The 12152-nt window shown below is 37.8% G+C and overlaps 1 protein-coding gene and 1 pseudogene across 9 annotated transcripts in view; one reads left to right on the forward strand and one right to left on the reverse strand.

Annotated features, from left to right (window-relative positions):
- Katnal1 (katanin catalytic subunit A1 like 1) overlaps positions 1-12152 on the forward strand; it is a 115492-nt gene that overhangs the window by 55694 nt on the left and 47646 nt on the right. For 6 of the 9 annotated variants that reach the window (XM_029559624.1, XM_029559628.1, XM_029559623.1 and 3 more), the window contains exons 7-10: positions 269-427; positions 1165-1291; positions 3953-3997; positions 4093-4227. In XM_029559624.1, coding sequence (XP_029415484.1) covers positions 269-427; positions 1165-1291; positions 3953-3997; positions 4093-4227 — 466 coding nt within the window. Of the gene's footprint in view, positions 1-268; positions 428-1164; positions 1292-3952; positions 3998-4092; positions 4228-7147; positions 7241-12152 lie in introns of those variants that run through there. The other 3 variants (XM_029559627.1, XM_008825045.3, XM_029559629.1) reach the window with 2 other exon arrangements.
- LOC103727224 lies at positions 7631-8266 on the reverse strand (annotated as a pseudogene).

Below are 12152 nucleotides of genomic sequence, written 5' to 3' on the forward strand. Positions count from 1 at the left end.
CCACCTCCACCTCAAGTACTAGGATTATCAGTGTGAACCACCACACCTTGCTCAGTCCAAGCCCTTTTTTAACTTATTGCTGACTGCCTCTGATTTTAGACATTTGAATGATTTTCATGATACTTTTGCCAAGTGCACCATTTTGCTGTGACAACTGAGTTTATATTTTAATGGAAAATCTTTATGTACTTAAACATTATCAGTTCATGATAACTTATGAAAAAATATTTTAACCTGATAGATTATTTAATTCATTTTGAAATTTCAGGGTGTGCTGATGGTTGGACCTCCAGGTACTGGTAAGACCATGCTAGCTAAAGCTGTTGCTACCGAATGTGGGACAACATTCTTCAATGTCTCCTCTTCTACACTGACATCTAAATACAGAGGTGAATCTGAGAAGTTAGTCCGTCTGTTATTTGAAATGGTAAGTGATGATGGATGTGGATTTCAGAGTACTGTTTAATGGGCCTATACTGACTAACAATCCAGGTCTATTCACCTAGAAGTCTTTTAAAAGATGATGAAATAGATTCTATCAGTATAGTTTTATTGTAACAGTTGCGCCTATACTTGTGGTGGTGGGTTTTGTGGGGGTACTTGGCATATCCTCAGTGTTTCTTCCTCTTTGAGATGAAAGACAACCCTTTGACATCCTCTCCAATGAGAAAATAGATTTTAGGATGTGTGAGTGTTTGGCATTTCTGGATGTCTAGTGCATTGATGGTATAGCAGAGTATTTTAATACACATTTTAAAAATCATCTAGAAACTGAGCTGTCATTAGTGATTTTCATTTAAAATTGCTTTCAAGAAAAATTGTTTTCATGATGGAAATTTCTCAGCATAAAACTAGAAATAATAATACAATGGATCTCTATGTATTTATCACCCAGCCTCACCCACCATATACATTTTATTTTTACACATCTTTTTCCTGAAATGAGCAATTGATTTAGCCTGTGTCAGTAACTATCTGGTGGTGGTACTTCAGTAGAGAGAAATTTCAGCTTTCATTTGCCGTCATTTGAAAAGCTGAAAGATTTATACAATCTGAAGAGAAACCAGAATATTTGCCAATATTTTAAAATGAGAACAATGTTATTTAAAATATTAGATCGTTTTGTGAGATTACTGAGTGATACTTTAAAATATCTTCCCAAAGGCTAGGTTTTATGCCCCTACCACAATCTTCATTGATGAAATAGATTCTATCTGTAGTCGGAGAGGAACCTCTGATGAACATGAAGCAAGTCGAAGAGTCAAGTCTGAACTCCTCATTCAGATGGATGGTAATTGATGTTTAATGATTGTCTTAGAATTGTCATTCCTTTTGAACTTTGTTTAGATTTATGCTTTGAAAGTTCGTAAATGGATTAAAAGGCAGCTGTAATGTGTTTTTAATCACTTATTCACCCACCTACTTGTTCATACATTCAAAAAACACTGAGTACTTACTGAATCATACACCAGCCCAGGTTCTATGTTACTGAGAAAAAGGACTGTCATGGACTTCAGGGAGTTTACTATTAGAGCTAAGGCCCTAAAGGTATGATCTAGAGTCCTGGGAGCTGTCAGACCCTTTGAAATGGTCTACAAAGACTGCACTGTTTTAATAATAGTATCAAGACATGGTTTACTGTTTCTTACTTTAGTTCTCTCACAAGTATATGGTGGAGTTTTCCAGAGTCTGCAAGATACGGGAATGTCGTAAAAGATGCAAAATAGAAGCAGATGGGAGAGTCTAGCTGTTCTCTTATTTATACAGGCATTGAAACATGTTTAGAAATCTTAATAATTTTTGAGAAGTTTTGAAAAGTTTACTTATTTTTCTTAAAATTGGTCATCTATCCTAATGAGTCGTAGATTCTCACTTTATAGTGAATATTTTGAATATTTTTGTTATTGTTTGATTGATTGTGTTGGGGTTGGAACCCAGAGCCTTGTGCTTGATAGGTGAGCACCACTGAGTCAACACCCCAGCTGCCCTTTATTTAATTTCTAATAGTAAATATTCATTACAACATACACACACACACACACACACACACACATCTCTTTGGCGCACTCAATAATTTAATGTAAAAAGGTTCTAAGACTCAAACCTTTGAGGCCCACTGCTACATGAGAGGTGAGGAGGTGATCAGAAAATTACACTGTAAGTGGTTCTTCTGTGGTAGAAGAATATTTTGAGTTCAATGAAAGTATGATAGGAGTCACTGTAATCGGGGTAAGAAAGTTGTGGAACAGGGTAGCTCAAGTGCTTTGAAACATTGACTAGAGTTGTCCAGACAAAAAAGAAAAGGCATTTCAGGAGCCATAGATAGAAGGGAGTTAGGAGCTCAGAGCTGCTTTCTAGAGGTAGCTTCCTCTGGTAGTTGTGTGAAACACAACAGGCAGTTTAAGCAGACCATGAGAAAAGATTTAAAATGTGTTTAAAATACCCAGAGTATAGGGACAAGAAAGATGGCTCGGTGGTTAAGAACACTGGCTGTTCTTGTAGAAAACCTAGGTTTGGTTCCCAGCACCCAGTTGGTAGCTGACAGCCATCCATAGCTATAGTTCCATGGGATCTGACACCCTCTTCTGGTCTCTGTGGGCATTGCACACATGTGATGTACTTATATGCAGACAAAATACTCATACACATAAAAGAAAAATAAAATCTTTAAAAATAATCCAGAGTGTATTATTTCAAATTGTCCACCAACTATGGATGCTTAAAACAAATACTTACATTGTATGTTTTACGGTGCCAGGCACTAAAAGACAAAATAATGTTTGCACCGAAAGTCTTTTCCTGCAGTCAATTTACTACTTTATTTTTATGTAAATATGAAAGAAAGGAATATATTTTATTTGGGGAAAAGCATTGGGTAAAACATAAGCTGTTTAAAATTGAGGGGGAAAATCATGTAATACAATTTCACTGTACAGTGTTTTTGACTGCTGATTATTAGTTGAAGAAATATATTTTTGTGACAATAATTGAAAAGGAATTTAGCAATAATTTATTTAGAAAATGCATATTGAACTGGGTTGCTCTAAGTCTACTACTTTGATCATCATAGCAATAAAGTTGTGAGTTTTATATGTATGTACTATATATTTCACTATTGTCCAGAGTTAGTTAGTTGTGAAACCTGGAATTTTTTTTTTTTTTTTTTTTTTTTTTTTTTTTTTTTTTTTTTTTTTGGTCTTTTTGAGACGGTCTTCCTGTAGCCCCAGCTGTCCTGGAACTCACTTTGTAGACCAGGCTGGCCTTGAACTCACAGAGATCTGCCTACCTCTGCCTCCTGATCGCTGGGATTAAAAAGGTGTACGTAACCACGCCTGGTGAAACCTGGATTTTTTTATCCCAGCATTTTAACACTATGCAGTGTTTTCATCCATGTTTCATGATTTTTATTCTTTTTTTTTTTTTTTTTGGTCTTTTTGAGACAGGGTCTTGCTGTAGCCCCAGCTGTCCTGGAACTCACTATGTAGACCAGGCTGGCCTTGAACTCACAGAGATCCTCCTGCCTCTGCCTCCCAAGTGCTGGGATTAAAGGCATATGCCACCATGCCCGGCATGATTTTTATTTTTAACTTTCTTCTCTTTGCTATGTTTTCACAAATCATGTAAACGTTCAAAGATAAAATCATTGAAATATAACCTGTCTTTCAAAGTTTTGATTCCATGACACAATATTAAGTAAATGTGAACTCTTAGCTTTCATTACTTCTTTAGAAAACCAAATGAATTAAACCCCAGACTAAAATTTTTGAGGCATTTTACAGTGAAAAAAATTAAAGAATAGAATAGAGCCCAATTCTTCTTTAGAAGAAATATGTGTTATTTTTCATTGGTTTGTCTTGGATTTGAAACGTTGTGACCTAGACTATGTGGATTCCTTTGCTTCCTTGTTTTGTAGCTATGTTATATGTTAATGTCTGGCTTTTCCATTGTATAGAGGTCACAGAGACTGTGAAGTTCTCCTCACTGAGGTTACCACCAGGTATTGTGGCTAACATTTAGAAATATTAGCTGAGTGAAACAGTTTAAAGGGCTATAATAAAACACTGGCAATCATTTCCCTGCTTACTGTTCTAGGAGTTGGAGGAGCTTTAGAAAATGATGATCCTTCCAAAATGGTGATGGTCTTGGCTGCCACTAATTTCCCATGGGACATTGATGAAGCTTTGAGAAGGAGACTAGAAAAAAGAATCTATATCCCTCTTCCAACAGGTAGAGTGCCTTCCTTTTACTAGATTTTGAACTTTCTGTCATTTCCTGTTACCTTTTTATAGTTATCTGCATGTTCGTTTTGTTGTCATTCTGTTTCAAGACATTTATGGCATTATGAAGCCAGTTTGTAGTAGGTGGAAACAGGCCACAGTGTGCTATTGAAGTGCTTTTCATTTCCAAGAAAGTTTTAGCTTCAGAGCATTGTTTGTGTTAATAAGTTTGGTAGCATTTAAGTTTTTACTTTTAAAACAGAAAAGTTTCATTAACCCTTAAGTATTAAAAACAAAATTGGCTTAGAGCATTTTAAGGTCAGGTGTCGTAGCAAATGCCTTTAATCCCAGCACTCTGAACATAGAGGCAGGTAATCTCTGTGAGATTGAGGCCAGCCTGGTTCTATGTAGTGAGTTCAAGGCAGCTGGGGCTACATGAAGACCCTGTCTCCAAAAAACAAAAAAAAGAAAAAAGGCTTTGAAGTTTTCTTAAGCTTTTTTAATTTTTTTCCTTTGAGATAAAGTTTATATACATGGAAAGGTATATATCTTTGATGACTTTTGGTAAGTATGTCTTTTACATTAATCAATACTCTGGTTAAGATGTAGGGCACTTATGTCACCCTAGACAGTTTCTGTATACCTCACCAGTTAATTTAAACCTCTATCACATACTCACTTTACCTGAGTTTATCACCACAGATCAGTTTTCCTTCTTGCTAAACATTGTATAGATAAATTTATAACAATCAGCATATAATCTCTAAATGGTTACTTTGATTAATTGTATTTTTTGAGATATGGACATGTGATTGTACATATGAGTAGCTTATTTTAGGTTTGATGAGAGATACTACAATTTGTTTATTCTCCTGTTGATGGGCATGTGAGCTACTTAGAGGGTTTTTTTTTTTTTTTTTAATTTGGTTGAGGGGTATTTTTGAGATAGGGTCTTCCTGTAGCCCCAGCTGGCCTGCGTTTCCACAGCTCTGGGTCGCAGTGCAGCTCCTGAGCCTGCCTGCGTCCCCAGCCGGTCAGTCTCAATAAAGTAGTTAAGTTCTCCTGAGTCTTAATGTCCGAGTGGTCAATTCAGGGAATTCTTCGGACCCCAAACATATTCATCCTAATCAGTGTGAAATTGTGTCTCATTATGGCTTCAATTTGTGTTTCTCTTATATCCTAATATGTTGAGTACCTTTTTATGAACTTACTTGTTATTGTTATATCTTTTATGTAGTATTTCCCTCATTTTAGAATTATTCTATTAATGCTTTATATAAATTTATTATCTTTAAAATTTTTGTTCCAGTTTTTCGTTTGGTTTTTAATTTTCTTAATGGTATTTTTTGATAACCAGAAGATTTTAATTTTGGTAAAGTCCTTTTGTCAAGTTTTTCTTTAATGAACAGGGCTTCCTGTATCTTAAGAAATCTTTGCTTATCCCAAGACTGAAAAGCTTTTCTGTTTAATTTTAGAAACCATATTTAGCTCTGTGATCTTCTTGAATTAATTAGATGTGTGTGTGTGTGTATTGGCCTTTTTTCCATGTGTATATCCAGTTGTTCTGGTATTATCTGCTGAAAGGAATTTTCTCAATGAAAAAAAAAAAAACTCAATAAAATCTTAAAACTGGCATCTTGCAGAATATATTCCAGACAGCAATAGAATTGGATTAGGAATCTACGGTAAAATACCGAAACCATTCCTAACCTAAGGGCCAAAGAAAGAAGGGAAAGAGGAAAAATGGAAAATATTTTTAACTTAGCAGAAAAAGTGATACCACAAAATTTGCGACATGAAGTCAAAGTAGTACTATAAGTTCTGTAAATGTGTACATTAAAACATAAGCCTTAAATCAGTACTGTTTTTAGCTTTGTAAAAAAGAGAAATTGGCCTCAGGACATAAAGGAAACTTAAAAATAAGAAAAGACATAAGTGAAATATGAAATTGACAAAGCAAATATTTGGCTCTTTGAAAAACCTATTAATAGTGATAAATCTCTAGAAAAATGATCAAGAACAATAGAGATAAATTGCCAATGTTAGTAATGAAGAATGAGTCATCACCATAGATCCTACAGACAATAACAGGAAGATGAGCCCTGTGAATCTGTATTGTCAAGTAAGTGAAGGTCGAATTTCCCAGAATTTTCTTCTTTGCATGTTTTGGACCGTTTGGACCATGTAAACAATTATGTGTTAAGAATGCACAGCTGCAAATATTTACAATTAAAAAGAACCCTGTTTCTAGTTTGAGAAAATGAGAAAGTTAAGCTCATAGTATAAAGAAAATAAGGAAATAGAGAATAGAAAATTTAGCAAATTATTTTCCTCATTTCATGTAGTTGTTTATATGTACTTTGTGTAACACTGATTGTGATGATTGTTTTAAATTCTTTATCAAGTAATTCATAAATTTATTTTTAGGGTTAATTTTTTCTTTAACTAGACCATGTTTTTCTATTTCTGTATATGCTCTGTAATTTTCTGTTGTGATTTCTGTTCAAAGCAAATAAGCACCTCCTCCAGTTTTCATGGCCTGGCTTTATGGAAGAGCTTCCTTCACCAGTCAGTCAGCCTGGCTAGAGATGCTGGGATACTCAAATTTGGGGCAGGGGATAGTCCCCCTCTGGGTTTTTGTGTGCAATTTCCTAACCAGTGGGGTTTGCTGTGCTGTTGTTGTTTGTGTGATAGATATTTTAGGAGCTCCTATTCTCTGCTCCTTCTGGTGTCTGTCTGTGGTACAGTAAGTGCTGTAGCCTGGAACAAGCTGCTTCATTTTTTTGTTGTTTGTGGCCCTCAGGCCTCCAAGGCATATCAGTTCTCTCAGTGCCCAAACTCTAGTGAGACAGAAATTAGTGCCTTGTATAGTGTTTTGGAATGCCAGAATATTAGACATATTAGACACGTGCTCCACTCTTTCCTCCCAGGGAAAAAACCTGAACACCTTCTCCCAGTCCTGTGGAGCTGTGCATGCTGCTGCTGAATCTTCTTTTGTTCTCAGAGGCCCTCAGGTATCCAAGGTGTGCTGATTTCTTCTCAGGCTCTGAAGAGACAGAATCAAGTCCTTCAGGCAGTACAGTGGAGGGCTGGAATGTTGGGCACATGCCTCACTTCTTTCCCTCCCAAGGGGAAGCTACAAGTTGGCCTTTTCTACTGGTCTCAAGGAGCTGTGGATGGCTAAAGTGAACAAGTGAACAGCTTTTCTTTTTTCTTTTTTTTTTTTTGGAAACACAAAAATGTTTTATTTTAAAAACATTGGAAAAACATTCAAAGACAAGTGTCCATTATATAACAAGAAATGTTAAATATGGAAACTGTGATCTTCTGAATGTGGTACAGACTCCCAGAGAGCTAAATACTACAAATTATCTTATCTCTAGTATCAGCAACACTTGATATGGTAAGAAATACCAAGGTCTTACTAATAATTATTCAGTCATCATCTTTGGGTTCAACTTATTTACGTAAGAGTTCTGTCCAAGATGTCCTGACACATGAAGTTCCTGTTGAATGTCAGAAAGGTTAACAAAAGTATCTTCCTTTTTTGCCTGTAAATGTTTGCATAGTGCTGTACTGTTGGCTTATATCCCGTACAGATACTGGTTCTAGGCCAGCCCAAGGATCTTCAAGCATTGAAGGCTTGCAATAACTTTCCAGCTCATTAGATATTCTTTTTTCTCTACCATGCCCTGATCCAAATGGTGTAGATGTCCTTGGAGAACCCTGGGGGTAGGTCTGCTGCCGCCCTGGGGAGTAGCTGAGTTGCTGCTGGGACCCCGTGGGGGACCTGGAGTAGGAGCCTGGGTAGCTGGGGACGGAGACCCGAAGCGGGCCCCCAGAAGCTGCCGCTGCTCTGTAGAGTATGGCAGCTCGGTATGGCATAGCCCTGGGCAGGCAGTGTGGTGCGGACTCCTGTACCCATCCCGAGGGAAGGGCGGCCACGGCCCCCCTCCCAGGGCACCCTGGAAGCTGCCTCCACCACCCCAACCTCCTACCCCTGGTCTGGGGTAAGGAGGAGTCAGGGGTCAAAAATTCCATCTGTGCATAGCTGGAACCGAAGCTGAAGAGCTCCCAGGCGCATTGTCTGACCCGAACCATAGCGACCTACAGCTGTGAATAGCTTTCTTATCCATTTCAGTGGTCCTAGACGTGGAGCTTACCTGTGCTGTGACTTGCTGACTGGCTTCTGGAGTTCTCAGAATGGCTTCTGAACCATGTTTGTGTTACGTCGTTGTCCCCGTTGCCAGTGGAAGCAGCAGTGGGCTTCCTACATCACTTGCTGCTGATGTTACTCAGCCTCTGTTTTGGGGGTTTTTTTTTTTTTTGGTCTTTTTGAAACAGGGTCTCCCTGTAGTCCCAGCTGTCCTGGAACTCACTATGTAGACCAGGCTGGCCTTGAACTCACAGAGATCTGCCTGCCTCTGCCTCCCTAGTGCTGGGATTAAAGGCATGTGCCTGTTTTTAATCTGTGATGTCAGCTGTCATTCACATGACTGTCCCCTTGTGTGTTGTAATATGTGACTTTTCACCTCTGGTTCTTCTTTGTTTTTAAGTCAGCTTTATTAAGGAATAACTTAATAATTATTCTTGATAATAGACACAATAAACTTTATCCACATGAAATTCTGAACATTGACAGTTGTATGCCACCATGAACCAACCACAGTCAACATGCAGGCATACCTTTCATTCTGAAGAAATTCTCCATGTCCCAGCCCAGTCTATATTTTCCGTACCTGCTATCTTGTTAATCACTGATCTGATATTTTAAAAAATTTTATGTGTGTGACTGTTCTGTCTGCCTGTATGTAAGTGTACCTGTGCATGCAGTACACACAAAGGCCCAAGGAAGGTGTCATATCCTCTGGAACTGGTGTTACAGACAGTTCTTAGCTGCCATGTGAGTGCTGGGAACCAAACCCAGGTCCTCTGCAAGAGTAGTTAGTGCTCTTAACTTTTGATCCATCTTTCCAGCCCCACACCAATCTGATTTTTGTCACTAGAAATTATTTTGAATTTTATATATAAAGAAATATATATTAGGTGTTATATAACTATATATAACTGTATATATATATATATAGTCAACATTATCTTGTGACTTGCTTCTTTCAGCATAATGATTTCGAGTTTCATCTATGTCTGTTGTTTTTTATTGGTGAGTAGTGTTCCATTATGTGGACATACCAACAAATTGTCCATCTTCAAATTTATTGATATGGGTTCTAGCTATTATGAATAAAGCTGCTGTGAACGTTGATAGTCAAGTGTTTGTGTGGGCATGTTTTTATCTCTCTTTTGCTTAAATGCTTAGAGGTGAAATGATGGCATGTGGTACAGTATGTGTTTAGCTATAGAAAAAGGATTAATATTTTTCAGTCACTGTCTTCCCTGGTTATTTTTCAGATGGTCTGCTTATTTCAGCAGGTTGGTCCAAATGTGAGGTTTTCCCTTTTATTTGTCCTTCATAAATGTTGGTCATTTTAGTATTGTTGCACGTGACTAGGGTACTATTAATTTTTTTCTAATTTTTTTCCTGATAGGATAATCCATATTCTATCTTTGTGTTTGCTGATCCTTTCCTCTGTCAGCTCTATTTTGCTTTTAAATCTGTCCTGTGAACTTTTCATTATAGATATATTTTGTGAACCTATCATTTCCATTTTTTGGTAGTTTCTTTTACTGGGATTCTTCATCATCTCATTCATTTTTGTCTCCCTTTTCCTTTAATTCTTAGGCATTCTTCCCTTCAAATTGTGGGACATGCCCTAGCCCATACATGGTTGGGTTATCTGTATCTAAGGAATAGAGTACAGCAGTAGTAACGTGAAATGACTCATGAGACTAGATTGATTGATTGATTGATTCCTGCCTGACTTGCTCTCTCAAGGAGTCCAGCTGCTATGTCAAGGCAGGTTACTCAGGCAGCCTGTGGAGATGCCCATGTGGGAAGGAAGTGAAGTCTTCTTATAGCCAGCACCATCTTGCCAGTCTGCAAATGAGCTGCTTCTGGTGGATTAAGTCTAGGCCCATAGTACAACCTCATGAGATGAGACTCCTTCTGTCCTAGTTAGGTTTTTTTTTTTTGTTTACAGTTGAATTAATACAGTTATACAATATTGTACTTAGTAGAAACCCTATAAGACATAAAATTGAATGAGGTTTTAACATTTAAAAAAGATCTCCATTTCATTATTAAAATACACAGCTTCATACAGAAAAATTCATTTTTAATGCAATTAACACTTATATGTTTGCACATGCATTTCTAATCTCCATATATCTGATTATTACTAGTCACAGTCGGTTATTTTCTGAGATCCCGCATCTGAGCATGGATATAAAGTCATCAGATAGATTTCAATGGTAATGTTTATCACCTAACATGAAGTAAATTTTTATGCCTCCTCTTCAAATATTTTTTTGTTGATTTTTTTGTGTGTATCCCAAAAAATCTTATTCATCTCTACACCCACTTTCTAAATGGCACCCTCCCATAGACTCCCCCACTGGAGCCCATATACTCTGTCATCCCTGTTACTGTCCACTGTGTTTTTGGCACCCCCATCCATTCCCCAGTGCTTCTCCGTCCGCTGAATCTACTCAGCCTATCTAGAGTTCCTTGTTTTAGGAAGGTCAGCTCTTCTTCATCTAGCAGCAATCAGTTGTCAATATTCCCTTATTATTCAGCTCTTTCAAAAGTGGCTGTAAATTTTCAGGTTCATAGTTGAATTAATACAGCTATACAATATTGAACTCACTATAAACCCTGTAAGTTATAAAATTGAATGCGTTTTTACCCTTTAAAGAAGATCTCCATTTCATTTTCTGTTAGGATGTTGAGGCCCTGGTAGACACTGGGGTGCGAAATGAGGAAAAAGGGAGCTTGGCCCTCCAGAAACATTCTAGACAATTCAGGTTGATGATCTCTTGCCTACCACTTCGCTGCACATACCCCACCGCTCTTTCTTTCTAGAAGACCGGTAAAATATTAAGTAAAATGTGTTAAGTACTTACTATCTGAGCATTTTTTCCTCTAATATGTCTTTTTAAAATTTTGTTGTTTTTTTGTGTGTATATCATACAGAACATCCCACACAATCTTATTAATCTATATACCCACTTCCCAAATGGCACCATTCCATAGCCTCCCCCCTCCCCCACACTGGAGCCCATATACTCTGTCATCCTTATTACTGTCAACTGTGTTGTTGGTACCCCCAGCCATTCCCCAGTGCTTGTTCGTCTGCTGAATCTAGTCAGCCTATCTAGAGATCCTTGTTTTAGGAAGATCATCTGTTCCTCATCTAGGAGCAATCAGTTGTCAATATTCCTTTAAATAAGATTGGGGTCTGCTGTTTTATTTTCCCAGTTCTATGCTGGGCTACTGTCTGGGAGTCTTTTGGGCCACCCTGGCCAGTAACTCAAAGGAAGGTATCTCCTATCTGGCATTGTTTCTTGTTATGTAGCCTTTAGCTATATACATATGGACTCTTAAAAAATTATATTGACCCTATTAATCTTTGGTTATACTTTCCTTTTTGGTGTTTAAGACCCTACAGTTAACCCAGATAAACCAATTTATTTTTACTCTTAAGGTCGTTTGAGGGTCTGTTCCTCAGGGGTCACATGGGCTTGGGGGTAGCCCCTGGCTTCTTTCTTTTACCAGTTCCATCTATGTGAAAATAAGTCAAAGGTCCTGATTGACCATGGCTGGCTTCGCTTGGAAGCAAGGAAGAAATGTTTCCTCTGTGTTGACCCTACTCTTTGTAGACTGGACACTGGTTCAGGTCCATCTGGTGGGGACCCATGGCCTCCTTGATCAAGAGGAAAGGTGACTTGCCACAGTTACAGGACATTTTGAGAGATGCTCATAGTCCCCTGGAGCTTAGTTGACCTAGGAGGGCAAGGAGCAAAACTGTCCTTTATGTC

Source organism: Nannospalax galili, unplaced genomic scaffold (genome assembly GCF_000622305.1).
Source record: "Nannospalax galili isolate Female #2095 unplaced genomic scaffold, S.galili_v1.0 scaffold768, whole genome shotgun sequence".
In the NCBI taxonomy this organism is placed as follows: Eukaryota; Metazoa; Chordata; class Mammalia; order Rodentia; family Spalacidae; genus Nannospalax; species Nannospalax galili.